The sequence below is a fragment of the Saccoglossus kowalevskii genome, chromosome 19, assembly GCF_978046115.1.
Source record: "Saccoglossus kowalevskii chromosome 19, keSacKowa6.1, whole genome shotgun sequence".
In the NCBI taxonomy this organism is placed as follows: domain Eukaryota; kingdom Metazoa; phylum Hemichordata; class Enteropneusta; family Harrimaniidae; genus Saccoglossus; species Saccoglossus kowalevskii.
The window spans coordinates 17,327,675-17,351,001 of NC_140659.1; the positions used below are offsets into that span (position 1 = coordinate 17,327,675).

The 23,327-nt window shown below is 38.6% G+C and overlaps 1 protein-coding gene across 1 annotated transcript; it reads left to right on the forward strand.

The window, feature by feature from the left end:
• The first annotated feature begins 1,431 nt into the window (after positions 1–1,431).
• On the forward strand, positions 1,432–23,152 carry LOC100378043 (phosphatidylcholine:ceramide cholinephosphotransferase 1-like). Its single transcript, XM_085493642.1, has 6 exons — positions 1,432–1,566; positions 9,877–9,933; positions 16,937–17,328; positions 20,310–20,427; positions 21,217–21,367; positions 22,026–23,152. The coding sequence occupies exons 3-6, from the start codon at positions 16,949–16,951 to the stop codon at positions 22,256–22,258; spliced, it is 882 nt and encodes a 293-aa protein (XP_085349768.1). The 5' UTR covers positions 1,432–1,566; positions 9,877–9,933; positions 16,937–16,948; the 3' UTR covers positions 22,259–23,152.
• Positions 23,153–23,327: the final 175 nt, after the last annotated feature.

Below are 23,327 nucleotides of genomic sequence, written 5' to 3' on the forward strand. Positions count from 1 at the left end.
CATTATTCTTTGTGTTTTAGTGCATTGGACGAAATTATTTTCTTGTGTTGTAGTGTAGTTGACGTCATTATTCTTTGTGTCTTTATACATCATTATCCTTTGTGTTTTAGTGCATTGAACGAAATTATTTCTTTGTGTTTTAGTGCAGTTGACGTCATTATTCTTTGTGTCCTTATACATCATTATCCTTTGTGTTTTGGTGCAGTTGACGTCATTATTCTTTGTGTTTTAGTGCAGTTGACGTCATTATTCTTTGTGTTTTAGTGCAGTTGACGTCATTATTCTTTGTGTTTTAGTGTAGTTGACGTCATTATTCTTTGTGTTTTAGTGCATTGGACGAAATTATTTTCTTGTGTTTTAGTTTAGTTGACGTCATTATACTTTGTGTCTTTATACATCATTATCCTTTGTGTTTTAGTGCATTTGACGTCATTATCCTTTGTGTTTTAGTGCAGTTGACGTCATTATTCTTTGTGTTTTAATGCATTGGACGAAATTATTTCTTTGTGTTTTAGTGCAGTTGACGTCATTATTCTTTGTGTCCTTATACATTATCCTTTGTGTTTTGGTGCAGTTGACGTCATTATTCTTTGTGTTTTAGTGCAGTTGACGTCATTATTCTTTGTGTTTTAGTGCAGTTGACGTCATTATTCTTTGTGTTTTAGTGTAGTTGACGTCATTATTCTTTGTGTTTTAGTGCATTGGACGAAATTATTTCTTTGTGTTTTAGTGCATTTGACGTCATTATTCTGTGTGTTTCAGCACATATAATATAATGATGTCATTATTTTGTCTTGAACATGGAAGTGATGCGCCCAAAAAGCCAACATTAGAACAGGTTCTAGATTATTTCATCATTATGTTAGCATTTTCATGTTATTTTATCGTTATTGTATCATTATATTTTCGTTTTGTTAGCATTTTTACATTATTTCATCATTTTGTTCACATTTATGTATTATTTTGTCATTATTTTGTCATTATGTTAGCATTATTTGACAATGTTTATCTGTCTAATTAGGATAGTTTTGGTGTGCCGTCATACCAAAGCGGCGACGTCTCCTTAGATGCCATGTAAATCGAATGACGGTGGTCGTTTCGCGTAAGCAAACAGTGTTTGGCGCTGGGACCCAGGTCGAACACAGCGCGGTGCGACGAATGTTGCCCCTGCCCGGCACCGGATGAGTTTCCGGCGCGGCAAGACACGTACCCACAAATCATGGGTAATGATTTTGAATGGGTTCAAAGTGTAAGTGTTCGCTGTAAACAACACTGATTACCATTATTACTACCACTTGACAACATTAATTTAACATTCGAACGTCACGCTTGACGATCAGCCCCCCCCCCCCGGGATGTGACCAGTCTACATGATGACTAATAACCATGCGCGCAAAGAAATAGAGTGAAAACGTTGACGAATCTTCAAGTACCTGCCTAGGGAGGCGATGTCATTCCCCACACTTTCTCTTTCACTGTACGTTAAGGAGCCTTTCTCATTGTTGTCGTCTTTTTTGCAATCTCACGTACCTTAGTGTAGCCGATCGACATCGACATTGACACTGGGTAAGTTGTTCTTTATTTTGTTTTTTAACAGTTTCGGTTTGTATGGCTGTTGTCACACCAGCCTGAGACTGTCGCCCACTGACGAACCCTTATATCGGTCGATTTTAGAATGAGCTTGATTGTTTAAGAGGAGAGCTGTTGCCCGCTAAGTTCAACTCGAAAAGTCCGAGGCGGTGAAGGAATGACACGAATAAATGGAGGATCATGTGACGGTGACCCATATTACTTCAAATACAGTGTCGTTGGGTTTCTGTTTAGGTCGCCTTAAAACCAACTCACTCGATAGCAACTCTACGTATTGTCGATTTTCATCTACACCATGTGTGAACAGTATCTGTGTTTTCGATTCCCATATCGATCTGCAACTTCTGATATTTGAAATGTGACGTATTCGCCCGTTTTCAGTATGACTATGACTAGTACCTGTTGGTATTTTTAGTTTGTATTTCAATGCAACGTTTTGAGTCTTTTTGCGTTCATTACAATCAAGGGCATGTCATGGTATGTAGAAAATCAAAGTGCCCCCGGTGCTTACCGTGGTAATGGACATTGCCTGATGTTGGTGTCAAAGTCATTCGTTGCTCACGTTTGTTCACTTTTGTTTTTGTAACACCTTATAAGGGGTGATTCAGTGGCAGGTGTTGCCATGGTAATGGTAGGACAGACTCAACAACAAAATACCCGGTGATAACTTTAGGCACTCACTCAAGCAAATTAGAATGAGATATGTCCAAGATTTTGACTGAAATAGGATATAGTTTGTGCAAAGCTACAACCCAAATCAAGATTTTGGCCATTGCCATGGCAACAATAGGATAGAATTTTAGAGTGCAGGTGTTACCTGCCTTTCAAGTTTGAACAAAATCGACCCAGCCAAAAAAATCACAGAAGAATTAATTCATATGTGAAGACGCACACACACACACACACACACATACACATAAAAGTGAATATGGGCAATCCTAGTGGAGCGGATCGCCAATAGTCACTGTGAACCAACTTTTCTGCCAGGGCCATGGTTATAATACCCCAGACCATTCGTCCCGGTGTTATCGCTATCGCCACACGAGACTCCAGCTTGTCTCCTATACAATTTTCCTTCCGCCCACTTAATTTTAATATTCATATGACCTTTGCACTGACATCGATAGCCAATCGCATTCGACTGCGGACGTCACTCTAAATAAACAACTGAATAAATTAATATACCATATTTGGAAGATAGCGGGTAAATTCAACGTTGTTGGTGTGTTCCTTCGGGTTCCGAAGTCGCACGGAACGAGTTCATGTTCCGTTATCTTTCGCAAGTAAAACAGGTCGATATGTATTAAACATGGCATTTGTTTTCTTGTTTTAACCCCCTTATTACGCAAGCTTCCGTCGAAGTGGTGTTTTTTTCGACGATTTGTGGCATGTTGCAAAACGAACGAAACATTGCGGCATTCTTAGCGGTGGATAAGGGATCGACTATGTCGTCACATTTATGTCTCGTTTGAAAGAGAATAAACAACCGCTCAGAAAAATATGTTGCTAATATTTAAGTGCGGTGCCTTGAAATCGCCTGCCCGACGTCCAAATTTCAAAAGGATGTTCGATTTGCAATGACGACCGTTCATACGTACTAGGCGACGTTACTAATTACTACTAGGGTCGGTGTTTGCATTAAGAATTATAGAACAAAAGATCAGCAAAGCGGTGCTTTTGTCGGCGATTTTGTCAAAGGGAATATTGATAAAATGTTGCAAAACAGAATCGCGAGTTGGGTGAAAAATTGCGCCGGCGGCATTCTCAGCGATGGCGACACCCGAGAAACACCGTGTCACGGTGCATTCGTGCATCAGTACACCGAAGAAATACATACATATTGTTGCGGACGACTATTGTAGACTGTGTTCGTGTAGTCTTCGAGTTTGTGGACAGTTAAAGTCGTGTGTGAATTTATTCAAGCCAGGAAAAGCAGGAGGGATAACTTATGGAAATCGTCTTTCCAATTTGATCCAGTGCGACGTTGTGAAAGGAGCGACTCTGTCGTCTCATCTATGTCTAGTTTGTAAGAGAAAGATTGATAGCGCAGAAAAATCCGCCAATAATGTAAAACAGTGGCGTGAAATTGTCAGTCATTCTAATATCTCCCAACCTGTGAACGAAAGGGTTAAGCGTGCTGCCTTGAAATCGCCTGCCAAAACTAAAATGGCGCGTGTCACGTGACTTTGTTTACTAAAGATAGCGTGGGCGTTTGATTGACACTCAACTCATTAGTATTCCACCAATCACAGCTACATCTACTTTCTGGATGTGCGCAGTCAAATTGTATAGGAGACAAGCTGGAGTCTCGTGTGGCGATAGCGATAACACCGGGACGAATGGTCTGGGGTATGGTTATAAGAACACGGTTAGGGCAAAGAACATGTAGAAATAAACAGGAAATAAAATTGGTAAATAACAATAGAAAAAAATCTACTAATGCATTTGTAACATGTGCATATTTTAACATATTGCACAGTGTCAATATATAATGGTTCTGTATAAATTACAGACGGACATTAGTTCATTGTGTGTGTTTTTAAATTGTCAAATACTGTAAAATACTTTATTTTCGCTTGGAATTTATTTTCGCTATTTTCGCTGAAAGAAATGATTCTGTGAAAATAAAATCCAGCGAATATACATTTTTTCCTATATTTTACATTAATCTCATCAAAAATCAGTGAAAATAAATTCCATACAAAACACCTAAAAAGCATTTTCAGCGAAAATTAATTCCAGCGAAAATATAGTATTCCACAGTAATATGCAAACCTTACAATTAAACATTTTCAACATTATACCCTGACAATCAGTAATTGGCCGTAGAGATCAACAACCAACAATAATATCAATGAGTGACATCAATATCAACATTACATATCAACAAGCGACATCAACATTATCAAGTGCATCAACATTGACAATAGAAATCAACAAATGAAAACAAAAAGTTAAGTTTGACATCAACAAAGTGAAGTTTGACATCAACGATTGAGATTAAACATCAACAATTGGGATTGGACACCAACAATTTGGATTAGATATCAATAATTTGGACTAGACATAAACAATTGGGATTAAAAATCAACAATTTGGGTTAGATATCAACAATTTGGATTAGACATAAACAATTGGGATTAGAAATCAATGAGTGGGATTAGACATCAACAATTTGGATTAGATATCAACAATTTGGACTTGACATAAACAATTGGGATTAAAAATCAACAATTTGGATTAGATATCAACAATTTGGATTAGATATCAACAATTTGGATTAGACATAAACAATTGGGATTAGAAATCAATGAGTGGGATTAGACATCAACAATTTGGATTAGATATCAACAATTTGGATTAGACATAAACAAGTGGGATTAGAAATCAACAAGTGGGATTAGACATCAACAGTTTGGATTAGATATCAACAATTTGGATTAGACATAAACAATTGGGGTTAGAAATCAACAATTGGGATTAGACATCAACAATTTGGATTAGATATCAACAATTTGGATTAGATATCAACAATTTGGATTAGATATCAACAATTTGGATTAGATATCAACAATTCGGATTTTATGCAATAAAACGGACCTTAATAGCTGAACCCAATGTAAACTGGAAACCTGTCAAAACTTTCATTACATCTTTGGCATATCCTGTTTCTTACTCGTGTTTTGGTTGTGTGTGTCTACCTTTTTTTCTATTTCAAGAATGTGGTTGCTAATTCCAAATTTTGTACACCATTTTCTTTCATCGCAGTCTAGCTTATTCATGTCTCTAACTGTTTAAATTTTGCGTAAGTTCTCATCTGTATAATGTCCACAGCCTTTTCAATTTTCCAAGTATTGGTCTTCAATAGCATAATAAAGGCTTTATTGACACGAGCGTTTCCTTAGGCAAGCCAACCACGCATAGATAATTCTCTGTTCACAATATTGAAGCATGGAATTGTATAACTAAAAAAAAAATGGTGGGGTATTATTTAATTAAAATTTGTTGTCCACATGTCCTACTTCTGTTCACCATGAAAGGCAAACAAATTTGATTATAGTAATGTAAATGTTTGCTATATTTATTTTTATTAATCGGTATGACCAGAGAAATCTTTAGAATTAACACATTGAGCGCCATAATTTTTCCCTCCATGTATCATTTGGGAAATTTCAGTGTATTTTTGGAAACTTCTTTCATGAATTTTGGACTAATTGGATATAAACTCCCATTTGCTACCTGTCTAGATCAGAATTTAAAAAAAAATATCAACACAATTATGCACTTGTTATTTGTGAATGGTGCCAAAAGTTGACTTTGTTGTTCAGAGTTAATGATATGCAAATTACCTAATTAATATGCATAGACAGTACGGGGGTACATTGAACTATTTTGTGAATGGGGCCCAAAGTTGAATTTGTCGTTCAAAGACTTAATGATATACAAATTACCTAATTAATATGCATAGACAGTACCGGGGTACATTGAACTATTTTGTGAATGGGGCCCAAAATTGAATTTGTTGTTCAAAGAGTTTACGATATGCAAATTACCTAATTAATATGCATAGACAGTACCGGGGTACATTGAACTATTTTGTGAATGGGGCCCAAAGTTGAATTTGTCGTTCAAAGACTTAATGATATACAAATTACCTAATTAATATGCATAGACAGTACTGGGGTACATTGAACTATTTTGTGAATGGGGCCCAAAGTTGAATTTGTCGTTCAAAGAGTTAATGATATGCAAATTACCTAATTAATATGCATAGACAGTACCGGGGTACATTGAACTATTTTGTGAATGGGGCCCAAAGTTGAATTTGTCGTTCAAAGACTTAATGATATACAAATTACCTAATTAATTTGCATAGACAGTACCGGGGTACATTGAACTATTTTGTGAATGGGGCCCAAAGTTGAATTTGTCGTTCAAAGAGTTAATGATATGCAAATTACCTAATTAATATGCATAGACAATACCAGGGTACATTGAACTATTTTGTGAATGGGGCCCAAAGTTGAATTTGTCGTTCAAAGACTTAATGATATACAAATTACCTAATTAATATGCATAGAGAGTACCGGGGTACATTGAACTATTTTGTGAATGGGGCCCAAAGTTGAATTTGTCGTTCAAAGAGTTAATGATATACAAATTACCTAATTAATATGCATAGACAGTACCGGGGTACATTGAACTATTTTGTGAATGGGGCCCAAAGTTGAATTTGTCGTTCAAAGAGTTAATGATATACAAATTACCTAATTAATATGCATAGACAGTACCGGGGTACATTGAACTATTTTGTGAATGGGGCCAAAGTTGACTTTGTCATTCAAAGATTTAATGATATACAAATTACCTAATTAATATGCATAGACAGTACCGGGGTACATTGAACTATTTTGTGAATGGGGCCCAAAGTTGAATTTGTCGTTCAAAGAGTTAATGATATACAGATTACCTAATTAATATGCATAGACAGTACCGGGGTACATTGAACTATTTGTGAATGGAGCCCAAAGTTGACTTTGTCGTTCAAAGAGTTTATGATATGCAAATTACCTAATTAATATGCATAGACAGTACCAGGGTACATTGAACTATTTGTGAATGGTGCCAAAAGTTGACTTTGTCGTTCAAAGTGTTAAAAGGTTTTTAATTTAAAGTGCGGTGGTCGTCGCGCGGCGTGTGATCAAATTTCATGTAAATAAACAATGTATTTTACACGCGTTGTATACGTCGCTATGAGTCCCATATCGAACAGGACGCGGCCTGACGACTGCCATCTTTTAAGCTCCTATATATAGTAGTTTCATGTTGTCATGTTTGATATAGCTCCTCCACAACATATACAACTAATGTAAATTAAATTGTTGTTTTCACGAAAATCAAACACGCACTGTGTGACGACTACTTTAAAGGTGCTTACCCAACAAGTTATGTTTGAAAGCATGCATGCAGTAGACAGCTGGTTGTTTTGTCATGTCAAAATATCATAATGAACATAGCACAATTTTTCTGAGTATACTTTTAACTTTAACCTTTTCACCACCAGTTCCCTCTTTTCATCACAAATTCACAAAATATTCCTGTTTATAGTCTGCACTTTCTTACAGAAGATTGTGGCAAAAATAGCCAAAGATTTTGAGTAAAAACTGAAAATTGACTCCAATTTTTTTCTGTTGGCTCGAAAATTAGGGTTCATTTCCAGAAATATTAATGCATATAAAAAAAAGTGCAAAAAAATTTGGGCAAGGAAGCCTGGTGGTAAAAAGATAAAGCCTTGTTTCTAACGCAGTAAAATAGTTTTGGTTTTTCACCTTTCGCAATTTGGATGGACAGACAGACAGACAGACTGATACATTTTCTCCAGTCCAGGAGTAAACTGGCAAGAAATGCAGTTTAACAGACATTACTGTCTCCCTTTTCCTCATTTTATTTTGTTTCAAAAACACTCAGTTTTAAAATTGCATCCCACACAGACTTTATACAGACTGACTCAATCGTCCCTTATCGTGTTAGTCCTCAGTTAAATGATTTGATTGGGCGCACCACGGAACTGAATCAAACAGTTAGCGTTCCTATAACAACAGCAACTCATCAATTTTGAAATTAAAGCGGGGGAGTCGTCACCTGCGCATGCGTCAGACGACCATAGCGTGCATTTGTTTACAAACAAGCGTCTACCGATGAGCTTTTGCGATTTTAGCGTGTGTTGTTATCGTCGCTTGGGACTCAATTCCCGCGCGTGCGCAGGTGACGATCCTCCTGCTTTAACTGAAAAGACATGTGACTTTGCATTTGATTTTCCATGGAAACATGTCACAATACCGGTACTTGACTTTGTGCCATTTACAGTTCTAACACACAAGAGCAATGGTTGCTGTGTTTCATTTCGTTGACAATGAATACAGGTTTGGAATGGGAATTCTGCCAAAATGTAATGGTGCGGTGACGACCAAATGAATTGGCTGGCAAAGACGCTGATGTGAAACAATCAATAATTTTTGCACAGTACATATTCTTTACATTTGACTGCAGTGCTAATTTTAGTGAGTTGCTTCCACTTCTCACAGCATAACAAATGCAACTTATAGAATTCCGTAATGCTCTTTGTTAGTTCACTGTCTTGTAAAATCATTCACTATGACACAGTAAGTAATTTTTACAATAGCATTTTTTTCAAATGACGTCATTATCTGTGATTAATTATGAAGATATTCTATTCAGACACAAAAAGTAGAACAGTGACAGTTGTATTTATAACTTCTGTGTTGTTGAAATAATTTATAAATGAAAAAATCACCGAAAAGCCACAGTGAGCAGAATTGGGATTAAAATTATTATCATCTGTGAATGTCATCCTCGTTTGATTTTTGTTGTACGCTGTACCACTAGGCATTTAGCCAACCACCTGTCATTTTAGACATGCGCTAGACATTTTAGACATGCGCTAGACATTTTAGACATGCGCTAGACAATTTAGACATGCGCTACATATTTTAAACATGCACTACGCATTTTAGACATGCGCTACACATTTTAAACATGCGCTAGACATTTTAGACATGCGCTACACATTTTAGACATGCGCTAGACAATTTAGACATGCGCTACACATTTTAAACATGCACTACACATTTTAGACATGCGCTACACATTTTAAACATGCGCTAGACATTTTAGACATGCGCTAGACAATTTAGACATGCGCTACACATTTTAAACATGCACTACACATTTTAGACATGCGCTAGACATTTAGACATGCGCTAGACATTTTAGACATGCGCTAGACATTTTAGACATGCGCTAGACATTTTAGACATGCGCTAGACATTTTAGACATGCGCGAGACATTTGACAAGCAATTTTTCAATAAATCTGTCAAATTGTCATTGAAAATTACTTTTAAATTACAAAATAACCGTAAACAATCAATAAAAAAATTGATAGTAAGTCTGTGGAAAAAATTTAAATTAATTCTTTTTTTCCATTAGATTTGTGTGATTCTCAAAGAATTGTAAGTGAGATCATTGATCAAAGAGAAGAAATGAAATAAAATTTTATTCCATGTATAACCTTGTTTCTCATCTGTGCGAGACTTCGGTACTTTGATCATTATACTCCCACGAAAATGCAACTTGGGTTTGTTATGCGGCGGGCGGAAAAAAACTAAAAAAAACAAACTAAGTTTTTAGCAATTTTTTACTCTTACAAGTTGGCGGGCGCGAGAAATTAAGCTGAAATAAAATTTTATTTTTATTTCATTTTCAGCTCCTGTTCATTCGGCGAGTTCACGAAACAAGGGATAATAAAAGTCTGGCCTTACAGGTATTATAATGGCAATCACAAGTCTGAAAAGACAAAAACAATATCTTACCATGCACAAAACAATTTATTATTATTATCTCACATAATTACTAGTACAGAATAATACCAGAGGATTTGAATGTCTGCACATGGTTACATACTGATACTAAATTTCTATCATTAGCAACAGTCGTTTCCATGGTATCAAGGAATGAATTTAGTAACGCCTTTTATTTTCTCAGTACTATTTTATGTATATACATTTACATTATAAAATACTTACAATAAGATTGCTGATCAGTGAGATTGACATTACTCAGAGGTTAAATTAATCATTCGAATTTTCCCACCAAAATTTCTGTGCAACATTTTGTTCATTTTTATGTAATTTTTAATAATATTTTTGTTAATTTTTGATCAAATGTACGTAATCCCTCATTGGCTATAGATCTTCATCAAAATTTGTGAAAAAAAATGTTAAATACGTTGCAGATTTATTTTTTTGTGGTTGTCAGTCTTTCACTACATAGATGGAAGTAAATATCATGTTGGTGGAATTACCACACTTTTTTAAAAGGCTTATTGTGTAAATTTAATAATGAGCTTCGTAGCATTTTTGTAAACAATACATGTATATGCACTATCATAGTTCAATCTACAATGGTCACCTGTCGCATGGTAAACCTTTATTATTTTTTCACTAATTTTTTCAAAAATGTTGATGGCTGTCTGTAGCTGATATGAGATTGTTTTTATTAAATCCCCAAAAATATGATCAAAGTTTAAAATGTTGCACCAAAATCTTAGCGAGACAAGAGGTGACATTCTCCATATTTCCTTCTGAGGTAGTACGAGTCCAGCCCCTTCTCACACCCATAAAATACAATTCTTGAGGCAATACTAACAACATGTACAATGTATAGTCATTTTTGGATAGATGGTCAGCAAATTTGTTTCCTAACAGTGAATTATGGAATCTTGCCGTCTGTTGTTGTAAGCAGTTGACAAAACCGTTGCTATTTTGAAAACAACGAATTCAGTTTTTGTGTGCATGCATGATTGAGTACCAGTATCTGCTGAACAATACCCCAAATGACATCGCTTTGGGAATACTTTATGACGGGATAATTTATTTAATATTTTTTTTTTAATGTTGTGACCAATGGTTACACAGAATCTATTTATTACCCTTTCGTGTAAGTGTAAATAGGGTAAATGTGGAGTTCTCTTTTATCATCTGTTTGCATGTACTGGTATTTAAAAATAACTGACTGTGTTGCTACAATTGATTGTGTTTTGCACGACATCAACAAGAACTCATTGTCTATCCCATGCCAGCATTAAAATAGAGATCTAAATAAATAGATGGCATGTTTTGGCAAAGGTGTTACCACTTTGAGGCGAAGGGACTGCAGTACAATTTTTTTTTTCTTGACCTAGTTTTGAGCTACATCCAATTCAAGATGACCGGACAGCGTTTATGTCATTTCAAAACCAGATCTTGGTCGTCTATGGACTGATTTCGTTAACCTGGTACATATATTGGCAATAGTGAACCTTGATGCATGTCGATTTGTTTTGAATCAGATTTAAAATGGCCAACTAGTGGTCATTTTGTTTTAACAAATGCTGTCTTAAAGCCATATCTCTGACATAAAACTACATTATGCATCATGTCATATATTATTTTTAATTTGTTTTAATTTCTGATTCAAATGATTGACTTATTTAATTTTTGTTGAACAAGATGGACTATTATATTTTTGTTTTCTTTGTTACAACCTCTGTAGAATTTGTTTTTTCCACATATTTCTTTTTGTATGAATTGTTTAGATAATTATGTAGGGGAGAATTTTTTATGTATTTTGCAAATTCACTACGTTCAATTACCCACCATAGACTCCGGTCAGTCAAAATGACTGTAGGCATTAATCAGCGATTCTGCCGGTGACGGAGAGATAGAATCCAGGTCAGGGGAAGCCCCATGACCTCAAGATTCTTTTACCCCTTACGTCACGAACCCACGAGACCGAGGCCACCTGGCAGTGCCACAGGTAGCCGTCTTCACTCTTAATTTCTCTCCGCCTCGAGCGGAGATGAAATCTAGTGAGCTCTGCTGGATCGCCTGCTTTTTTTTCCTGTCCGGATTTATAGCTTGGGTTGTTGCCGCTGCTCGGCATCCGACATGGTAGCTGGTAGGATAAGTTTGCCTTGTCTTTTTTACCCTCATGTCGTTTTCCCCTTTGTGTGTAGTATTTTTCACAGCAAAGAAATCAAAATTCGGCGCCACAACGTAACCAGTTGGTTTTCATGGCAACACCTTTTACAACTGTAATTCGTCTCCTTCATGCATGTCGTCTTTTATTTTCAATGTTTTTAGCAATATATAGATGTAATGACAGCACCAGGGCTCGCTGCCGTTTTCTTTCCGGTCTCCTCGTGTTTCGAGTCGATCGTGCAGTGGTTATTATATTCAGAATTTACCAGCATAGAACCCGCATCCGAGATACTTTATCGTAGCTACGTGCGGGTTTCGGGGTTTTTGCATGAAAGCGTGTTTTTTCACTGGAGTTCTGAGGCCTGAGATTTTCTTTCAGAGCCATCAAAATCGCTGAGACTGACCGCGTCACAGCAAGGTCGCGCGTCCAGTAAACAAATCGGTTCAAGTGAGTTGCGTGTTTAGCATGAGTAGAAAGTCCTTACGCTACCGGTACTTCATGTACCGGGACGTCGAGTAAGAGGCCCGACGGCGGAGGTACCAATATTTTTCTCGGTCTCTCCCGCTGATCGGAGGGCATCCTCACAGTCTGTTTTTTCAGGCAGTGTTTTACCCCATTTTACCGGCTGCAGCGAGGCTGTGCCCCTGGAGGCTTTCCTCCTATGGGGCCCGTTGCGGGTCTCTTTGTGGACCCTTCCTCGCACGGCGCCGGGTTTGCCTCCGAGTTGAGGGCTTTGGTCGAAGAACTGTCGGGGCAATTGCGTCCCTGGCAGGCCGGGTAGATCAGACGCAGTCGGAGCGAGCTGTCTCCACTGTGTCCCCTCGGTGGGCAAGCAGGAAGAGACACGAAAGCATGTTTCATTCAAACACGTCTCTTCCGGGGAACCCCCATTCCCAGGCATGGCTCTCCCACTTTTTGGGGGGGTGGGGTGGCCGAGGCTCAGGCTAATTGCACTGGTCCTTCTCTGGATCCTTGGGCACTGAATGCCAATAGGGTGCTGGCAGCCAAGTCTCCGATCTCGGGGCAGGGCTTTCAGGGCAGGGCACACGTTGACCCCCCTACTTTCAGTCAGCTAGGGTTCGTCACGCGGTAACGGTACAACGGTAACGAATTTTTCCTTGTGTCCGGTCCCCGCTGTGGGTTTTGACTCACGGGCGTCCCCAGAGGGAACCGACCCTGTCATGAGACGCACGGTCGAACACGCTCCCTCTCACATATTTAAAGTGAAAGGAAATGCAGTTCGCTCGCATCGGATACAGCCGGTACTCCGGGCGGTCCCTCAGAGTCTTCCATCTGTATGACTCGGTGAGCCACGCTTTTGGGGTGAGGCGGAGTATCATCGATCCCAGTGATACGATGTATATACCTCCACCCTTGATCCTAAAGCGACCACCTAAGGTTGCTTCAACGCTTATGGGATCACAGGCGTCGGGATTCAAAGCAACCCCGTCGGCAAGTCTCTCCCTGTCCGCCTGAGTGCGGAGTGGGGCGTAGAGCACGCAAACGGTGTTGATGGGCGGCGTTGGTCAGCCGCGGAGGATGTAATGCTTAAGGCCCCCAGGTGGGGATAACATTAGACAACACTTCCCACAGGACCAAACGCTACCCGGTCGGTGTGGTTTCGGGATCAGACCCCATAGCGTGGGATGAGACCAAAACACCCCCAACCGTATTCCAAGGCTCCTTCCCCATACCCCGGTACCACGAATTTGGCAAACCGGGCAAAGGGGGATAGCCGTGTTCCATGGGTGTCTTTGCCAATTGAAGACTACCCATCCAGCCCTGAGGGCAGAGTTGCTTGAACACATTATTATGCGTGACCAGCACTCTGGAGACCTTGGAGGCAGAACGCACCAGTCTCCTAGACCAGGCGACATTTTTACTGGTAGGCCACCGCACATCTACATGCGACGCCCCCTAGTGTCGCCTGGCTCTCTTGGCCAGGACCACTACCGTGCTACGAGAGGCGGCCTTAGACGCACGTGTTTTCGCCGACAAGCTGGGCCGGGGTACATCCCCCTCAGTGACGCAGACTGGACATCCTCCACCCTCTTTGTTCAGGGAATGGTGGGTACAGTCTCGGAGCTTCGGAGTGCAATGAACCAGAGGGTTCAGATCGAATCCGCTAGCCAGTTGGTCCTGCCATGGGCAAACGGAGGGCACCCCAAGGACAGAAAACACAACGCCCTAGGGCGTCGTCCGCTAGCCGGAGTCAGCCAGGAGGCAAGCGCTTGAACCCTTCCATGGGAGGGGAGGGTAGTGGCGCGCCCCCAGGGAGGTAAGAGCCAGGTGGTGGCTCCTCACCCTTCCTGGGCGGACGTCTACCCGGCAGCAGGGGAGGCATGTTTGACGCTCACCTCTGCAACCGGGGGGGACAGGCACGTGTTCGGTGAATGGCCAGGTCACAACTTAGTGACTACTTCAGGCCTTGGGGAACTAACCTCATGGGGGAAGGGAGCACCCCCGCAACTGCCGAACACATGACCACATATCCCTGTCATACACAGATTGCGTTGGTGTAGTCCGGTTTGGAGACGGCGGGTGACCGACCCCCTGGACCTTCCCAGGTGGTGACATCCATTTACGGGATACCGCTGAAATCTCCATTTCCCCCCGTCAGTGTACCCCCTGTTGGGCACTGCCAGGGGACTCCCGCAAGGCGGAAGCAATCAGACAGAAAGTAGCACAGCGCCCTACGTGTTCACGTGTTGGGTCGAGGTGGGACTTGTCGATTTACTAACGAGCCCAACTGGTGAAGTAAATCCCGTGTTAGCCTGACGCGTTTGGCTATTACCCCTTGCCCGGGTTGTTGGTAACCGAAACGCCAAGCTCTCCTATGGGAACTAGATAGGCGGGTTTCGATCTCGGACCAAGTGAAGGAAGCCCTGTCCTGGTGGTCGTCACTGGCCAACCTCGGACAGGGGAGCCCCTTGGGCCTGCTCGCCGCAGGTATGACTCTGGTAACAGATACCTTCCCCCCAGAGTTGGGGAGCGCATCTATTGAGCCAACAAGCCCAAGGATATGGCCCCCGCATTAGTTTCGGGACTACCATATCAACCGGCTCGAACTGAGAGCAGTGTACTTAGCACTACCACACTTTCTACCCGTAGTTCGAGACCACAGAGTCCTGCTCCGCACAGGCAACGCAGCGGTGGTCTCCTTCAAGAAGGAGGGGAAGCGCATTCCCCATCGTTGTCAGTCCTAGCGAAACAAAATCCTCCTTTGGTGCCTGGAATACAATGTGGAGCTAACCGCACACCACCTTCCAGGGGTGAGGAACAGTCTGGCGACGCCCTTTCAGGGCGGCTCCGTTTCCAGAACACTGAGTGGCTGATACCCCAGTGGGTAGCCTCCAGGCTGTTTCGGCTGTGGGACGCTCCAAGGTTGGACCGTTTTGCCGCACCCTGGAACGGCAAGCTCCCGACGTACGTAACACTTCTGCTGACTCCAGGAGCCTGGGCCAGGGTCGCTTTGCTAGCCCCGTGGACCCACTTAGTTGTGTACGCCTTTCCTCCCTTCCCGCTAGTTCACCGGGCACCGGAGAAAACTTCGGCAGGTGCACACCCACATATTATCACGGGTTGCACCCAATTGGCCAAGCAAGGCCTAGTTTCCACTTCTGTTGGAAATGCTAGTCGAAGCGCCAGCAGTGCTTCCGGACTTACCGGACCTGCCGTCCCAACCAGACGGCGCACTACCAACGAGCCCAGCAGGTATCACTTACATGCATAGAGGCTCTCAGTAGACCCGCACATACGAAAGCCTTATCTGAGCGGGCTGCCAACGTCCTGGCCAGGACGAACAAGGATTCCACCTACGCGGCCTACATTTCTAGGCTGCAAGCATACACTGATTGGTGTAGCAGAAGGGAGATTGATCCATACCATCCCTCTATTGGCCAGGTAGCAGGCTCCTTCGTCCACCTGTTTGACGAAGTGGGTTTGTCCTACGCAGCGAGCGTTGGCTACAGGTCTGTTTCGAACTGTTTCGGTCCTACTTCAAGCTTATCTCCCCCGAATTCGGCTGGGGTCTAGCTTTCTCGGGCACACCGAACCCTGTCACCACAGCAGCATTGGCTTCTTGCTTCGGGGACAGCACAGGCAAGGTAAGACACCACCCTTCCTGGGTCTTAACTTAGGTTTTTGGGTTTGTTTTCATCGCGGACTGGGGAAAAGTCTTTCATCTTTCTCCTTTTTTTCTGTTTGCTCGGAAAACCCGCCACCTATCGGTGTCTGACTCTGCCTACAGTTCAAAATAGTCATTTTTACTGACCGGAGTCTATGGTGGGTAATTGAACGTAGTGAATTTAGGCGAGGGTTCTGCGAACCCGCCTATTCACATAGTTCATACCCACCATAGACTCCGGGTCCCCCCCAACCTCCCCACTCTTTCCGTTGCGTTGGTTTAAGTCGCGTTGAGTGAAGGACGGCTACCTGTGGCGCTGCCAGGTGGCCTCGGTCACGTGGGTTCATGACGTAAGGGGTAAAAGAATCTTGAGGTCATGGGGCTTCCCCTGACCTGGATTCTATCTCTCCGTCACCAGCAGAATCGCTGATTAATGCCTACAGTTCAAAATAGTCATTTTGTTTGACCGGAGTCTATGGTGGGTATGAACTATGTGAATAGGCGGGTTCGCAGAACATTTGCCTAAGTTCAGAATAAATACAATCATTTCGTGAAAATTAACTTTTTACAATTGTGAGTAATATTGATTTTAAAAAAATTAACCCCTCTCTAATTTTTGCTGTATTCTCAAGTATTAATACAATGTAATCTGCAATGTCTTGTTTTTTTCCAATCCTAGTTATTGGTAGGCATGTCTAAAGAAACAATGTACCCATTAATAGAAGACGATGAAAGACATACTTGTATAGACATTAAAAATGGAAGAACTGCTAAAAACGGCTCATCAAAAGAAGATGTGAAAATATCCTCACGTTACGCTGAATGCCGAACAAGAAGTCCTTTAAAAAAACTTGGAATTGCTATTCTTTACTACATAACCAGCATGCTGATAGCTAGTTACGCTTCTGTCCTTGCTAACGATTGGGTGCCGGATAAAAAGATTCACCCATCTCTGCCAGACATTGTGTTTAATAATACCTCTACACTGTCTCATGGGAACAGGATTTCTGATTGGTTATTGGTTTTTTCTGTAGTACTAACTTCAGCTGTAGTTCTCAGTCATAAAGACAGGTAATTTCAATAATTTATTGCAGAATGGTTCAGAACTTGATATTTTAGTAATTTGAGCTGTTTTAAATCTAAGGTACATTAGTTAATTCTTTAAAGTTAAATTTTTAATGTATATGTTTTTTATTAGTCCCCGTTCGGACGCAGTCTGAAAACGGGGACTTATGTTTTGCCCTGTGTGCGTCCGTCCGTTCGTCCGTCCGTCCGTCCGTCCGTCCGTCCGTCCGTCCGTCCGTCCGTCCGTCCGTCCGTCCGTTCGTGATCACCTGTATCTCGAACATGCATGGACCGATTAAGTTCAAACTCCACTCATACATCACACATTATATTGGACATATGCACATGCATTTTTTTCATGATCCGATTAACGATAGCCGAATAGCGGCCATTTTAAGGCCGAAAATGCATCAAAATCGCACTTTTTCACCATTCCGGACCCGGATCTCAGTTATGCATGGACGGATTTTGCTCAAATTTGGTACATACATTAAACATAATAGGACCTTAATGCACGTCATTTTTTTTTTTTGGATCGGGTTCGAAATGGCCGACTGGCGGCCATTTTGTTTTAAAGAATTCAGTTCTGGATCCGTATCTGAGACATGCTTGGATTGAGCGAGTTCAAACTTCACACACACAAGGTACATCATGTCACAAATATGTATGTGCATTTGTTTCATGATCTCATTAACGATAGCCAAATGGCGGCCGTTTTAAGGCCGAAAATGCATTGAAATTGCACATTTTCACCATTCCGGACCCGGATCTCAGTTATGTATGGACGGATTTCATTCAAATTTGGTACATACATTAAACATAATAGGACCTTGATGCACGTCATTTTTTTTTCCGGATCAAGTTCGAAATAGCCGACTGGCGGCCATTTTGTTTTAAAGAATTCAGTTCTGGATCCGTATCTGAGACATGCTTGGATTGATCGAGTTCAAACTTCATACACACAAGGTACATCCTGTCACAAATATGTATGTGCATTTGTTTCATGATCTCATTAACGATAGCCAAATGGGGGCCGCTTTAAGGCCGAAAATGCATTGAAATCGCACATTTTCACCATTCCGGACCCGTATCTCAGTTATGCATGGATGGATTTTGTTCAAATTTGGTACATACATTAAACATAATAGGACCTTGATGCACGTCTTTTTTTTTTCGGATCAAGTTCGAAATGGCCGACTGGCGGCCATTTTGTTAAAGAATTCAGTTCTGGATCCGTATCCAAGACATGTCTGGATTGATCAAGTTCAAACTTCACACACACATGATATACATCATGTCACAAATAGATATGTGCATTTGTTTCATGATCTGCTTAACAATAGCGGAATGATGGCCATTTTAAGGCCGAAAATACATCAAAATCACGTATTTTCACAATTCGAGAACCGGATCTCAGTCATGCATGGATGGATTTTGTTCAGATTTAGCACAATGTGTTGTACATATGCAGGTGCATTTCGGTCATGATCTGCTTTGAATGTATATGTCACTCAAATATGAATGGAACAGGGACGTGTCATTGACAATGACTTGTCGTATTTGTTATTTATTGTATTTTGATGTATGTGTGAGTGAGGAGCCTGTAAATGCAACTTGTGCCCGTATGTCTTTTCAAATAAAAAAAAATGCTGTGATTTATTAATTTTGACACTCTGTTACAATAGCATTACTATTGTGAGTATTGGTGATGCTAGGGTAGAATGCAACTTGTGAATTATTCACTTGTATACACAATTTAGTGCATAGAGCAGTAACATTATTTCATGTCAATATCTGTCAATTATTTGTTTCACTTTCAGTCAACAGTATGGAAAAATTTTTCTTTCACGGCCACTACAGTAACAGATACAGTAAAATAATTTGCATAAAATGCCATTTTAGTAGCGTTATCCATAGAACATAATGAAAACACATTTTCTCCTTAAAAAAACAATTAAAAGATTGTAAATTTTTCAATATCTCATCAAAACTATATAATTATCTTATTTTCACCATATGTTACTGAGCAAAATTTTGAGATATTGATATATATTTTAGTCATAGGAAACAATGGTAGAATGCCAAAAAACAGATAAAACATGTTATATCAATTTGTATCACAGTCTGATTCAAGATGGCCGAACGGTGGCTATTTTTGTGCTGAAAGATGATCAAAATCAAGCATTTCTGGAATTCCTGAACGGGATCACGTCTGTTTACAGATAGATTTTGTTCAAACTTGGTACATACATTCGACATACAAGGTCCCATACCTTGATGCACATCATTTAATTTCTCAGATTGGATTTAAAATATTCGACTGATGGCTATTTGTTTTAATGAATGGGCTTCTAGTGCCATATCTCTAATATGCTTTGACTGATTATGTTCAAATTTTATATATTCATTATACATCATGTTATAGATATACAGATCTATTGTTTTGACGGTCTAATTCAAAATGGCGACTGGTGTCCATTTTGTTTTGTTTTAATTAATGCTGTTCCAGATCAGACACAAGATGACAGAATTTCAATCATTTTAATGTTAAAAAAACATCATAATCAAGCATCAGCTTCTGTATATTACTATAAACAAAACTCTATATCTTAAATTTGATAACTAACGAGACTGTGCCATGCATGGTTTGTTTACTATTTAGATTTACTATTTTGAACATATTCACTGGGTTTTAATTTCACACATTTGCCAGTAAAAATAATCTGTTCTGTAGTATTTTCACGTGTAAATATTAATTCAATTTTGTGACTTTGCCTTACTAGTGAAAATAGCAACATTTAAACCCTATGAATAATGCATTTACAGTAGTACCATGCATACATGCAAAAATGCTTTTATATGCAATTTTTTGTATACCAGGGGGGGTAATATCATTAATATGTCATAACATATTGCGTCATGAGTAAACTCTTTCAGTATCTTCATCGAAATCACCTCTTGAAACATGTTTCCTCTTATTTTTACAGGTTTATAATTCTTCGTCATTTTTCTTGTATAATATGCACTCTGTATATGATGAGAAGTATTGCAATACTGGTAACTCCACTGCCGTTGACTGAGCCGATCGTGGACTGTCTACCACCGGTACAAAATAGTTTCCTTATTAGATTTTGGACAATTTTTGTAGCTTTCTGATATGATAGGCTTATTTGGGTTTTAATATGAAAACAGCGGATTATATTTTCACTTTTCATCATCTATGTGTCCATTCGTTCGCACATGTTCATGGCCATTTCCTTTGAATAAATGCTTGTATCTTATATGCCTTGACGAATCACATTCAAACTTCACAAACACATAATCATATGCATTTGTTTTGGGATACAATCCAAGATGGCTGCCTGGCAACCATTTTACAATGGGCACAAACAAGATTCATACAGGGAGTTAGCGAACTCCCTAAGACTTTCTTATTGGCACTTTCCAATAATCTAATGATATGAAAATAATTTTTTTACATTTTGTGACAATCTCGCTTCCTTTGGGGGCCATTTGAATTTTGACTAATTAATTTGTCTTCAAGTTGTTATGATTAATAATTTGACCTTGTTAACCATTGATGAAAGTTCATGCATTCAGATTTGTTACATAATTCCAAAACATCAACAAACCTCAAAATATGATTTTGAGTACAAATATTTGAACCCGCCTGTCATTGACAATTCAGTCTTATTTTCCTTATATTTCTACATAAGTTGTCGCATATTTTTTGGCTTAAATTAGCTTACTACAAACAGCATATATAAATGATTGCATCTTTCACATGTCGTCGTCTTTAACAATAATCACACAACACATTTTGGGTGGGGGTGGGGTTTAAACGATTTTTGGATTGGTATAATTTTTCTTTCTCTCTCACTGTTCTCATTTTAGACTGATGGTTCATTACCGGGTTTAGTCAAAGCAACTTTTAACCACTTTTCAAAAGTAGTAGACCCAAATAAAAAACAATTTCTTTGCGGTGATTTGATGTTCAGTGGTCATTCCTGTATGTACCTTGTTTTAGGATATTTTGCCCATAAATGTAAGTATCAAGTATCCCTTTCTTACAAGTTCTTCTTAGGGTATTTCTTTCAAATGCACAATATAACTTAATTTGACAATAACAATCTTTGATTACACAGATTCTTTTGTTTCACCAGATCCGGTGGATGCTAAAATAATGCAAATAAACATGATAGAAGGCTGTCACTGTTGTCCCAGAAATGGAATATAATTTCTATAATATAATATAATATAATATAATATATAGTAATATATAGTAATATAATATAATATAATATATAGTAATATATAGTAATATAATATAATATAACATAATATAATATAATATAATTTCTATAATATAATATAATATATAGTAATATATAGTAATATAATATAATATAACATAATATATAGTAATATAATATAATATAATATAATTTCTATAATATAATATAATATAATATAATATAATATAATATATAATATAATATATAGTAATATATAGTAATATATAGTAATATAATATAATTTCTATAATATAATATAATATAATATAATATAATATAATATAATATAATATAATATAATATAATATAATTTCTATAATATAATATAATATAATATATAGTAATGTCTTTCAATGTAACAAATGTCTGATACACAATAAAAAAAAAAAAATTTGTTATCTTTCTTAGATTCACAGTCATACAGATTATTACAGGTGTTGGGCTGGGTACTAGCTGTTCTTGGAATGATATCTCTCGTCATATCTCGGATACATTATACAGTTGACGTTGTGATCAGCATATTTCTGTGTGCCTTTTCTATCCCACTACATCAGATAATCTTAGATAATCCCACTCTGATGGATGAACATGTAATTATTCGAGTACTGTTTCCCATGACTTACTACTTGGAGACGAGATGAAACATCTAATGAGACTTACAATTTTTTTTTTAGGTTTATTCGGTTTTGTGCAACATATTTGATGTTATGAATGTGTAGTTTCATTCTTTTTCTAAATTATTGCTGATTAAACTAATTCTCAGCTATTGTGAATTTTCTGATGAGATTTAAAAACGATCAAAAAATTTAGACATGCTGAAAATCATTCAAATTTAACTTTTATCGTCAAATACGTCACATAGCTGTCAAAAAAGTCGTATAAACCTAAAAAAAAAAAATTAAGAAAAATGTTAAAAATTATGGTGCCGGTAACGCAAACATATTTATGATTCAAGATGTTAAGAGGCCAAAGTATGGCCTTAAAACATCTTAACTGGCACATTTCCCAGAGCATCCCATGATGCTACGGCCTGGGTTATGAGATTTTACATCATGCCTAAACCAAACAGCTGAGGGACTTTATTAACATATGTTTATTTTTTATGTTTTAATAATATTTCTGAAAAAGGTATTTGATTCAGACACCTATTTTGAGCAATTTAAACATTTTTTAAACAAAATATTTTTTTTTTTCAAATTTGTGTGCGAGTTTGATGCTACATATAAGGTAAAATATTTTATTTCCGCTGGAATCTTTTTTCACCGAAAAAAAACAAAACAATCATTTTTGGTGTTCTGTATGAAGTTTATTTTCATTTTTGCTATGTTGAATGTAAAATATAGAAAAAAAGGTATCAGCGAAAATAAATTTCAAAGAAAAATGCTTTGCAGTATATCGCTAAGCTGAGATAAATTTTTGTTAATAAATGTGATAACAAGTGGTAGTATGGCTGCCTTTATGCCTTCACTTCTTTTAAAAACATGTGAATGCATAGAAATGAATTGATCAAATAAAAAATGTAATTGGACAATTAATATGATGTTAGTTACTTTTTTTTCATATGAATTATGTGCATATTTTCTGTATATATTTTGCATATTTAATCTATAACATTGACCTCGAAGGAGAGTACTGGTCAATAATTCAACCATTTACATGTGCATGCATGGAGTACTATAGAAAAAAAAAGTAAATAAAGGCTGTGCTATG

Excerpts from the sequence above, each read along its gene's own strand:
- LOC100378043 (XM_085493642.1), top strand. The coding sequence starts at position 16,949 with ATGTCTAAAGAAACAATGTACCCATTAATAGAAGACGATGAAAGACAT. Across the intron at positions 20,428-21,216 it reads TCGTGGACTGTCTACCACCG|ACTGATGGTTCATTACCGGG; the intron begins GTACAAAATAGT and ends TTCTCATTTTAG. Across the intron at positions 21,368-22,025 it reads AGGATATTTTGCCCATAAAT|ATTCACAGTCATACAGATTA; the intron begins GTAAGTATCAAG and ends TATCTTTCTTAG.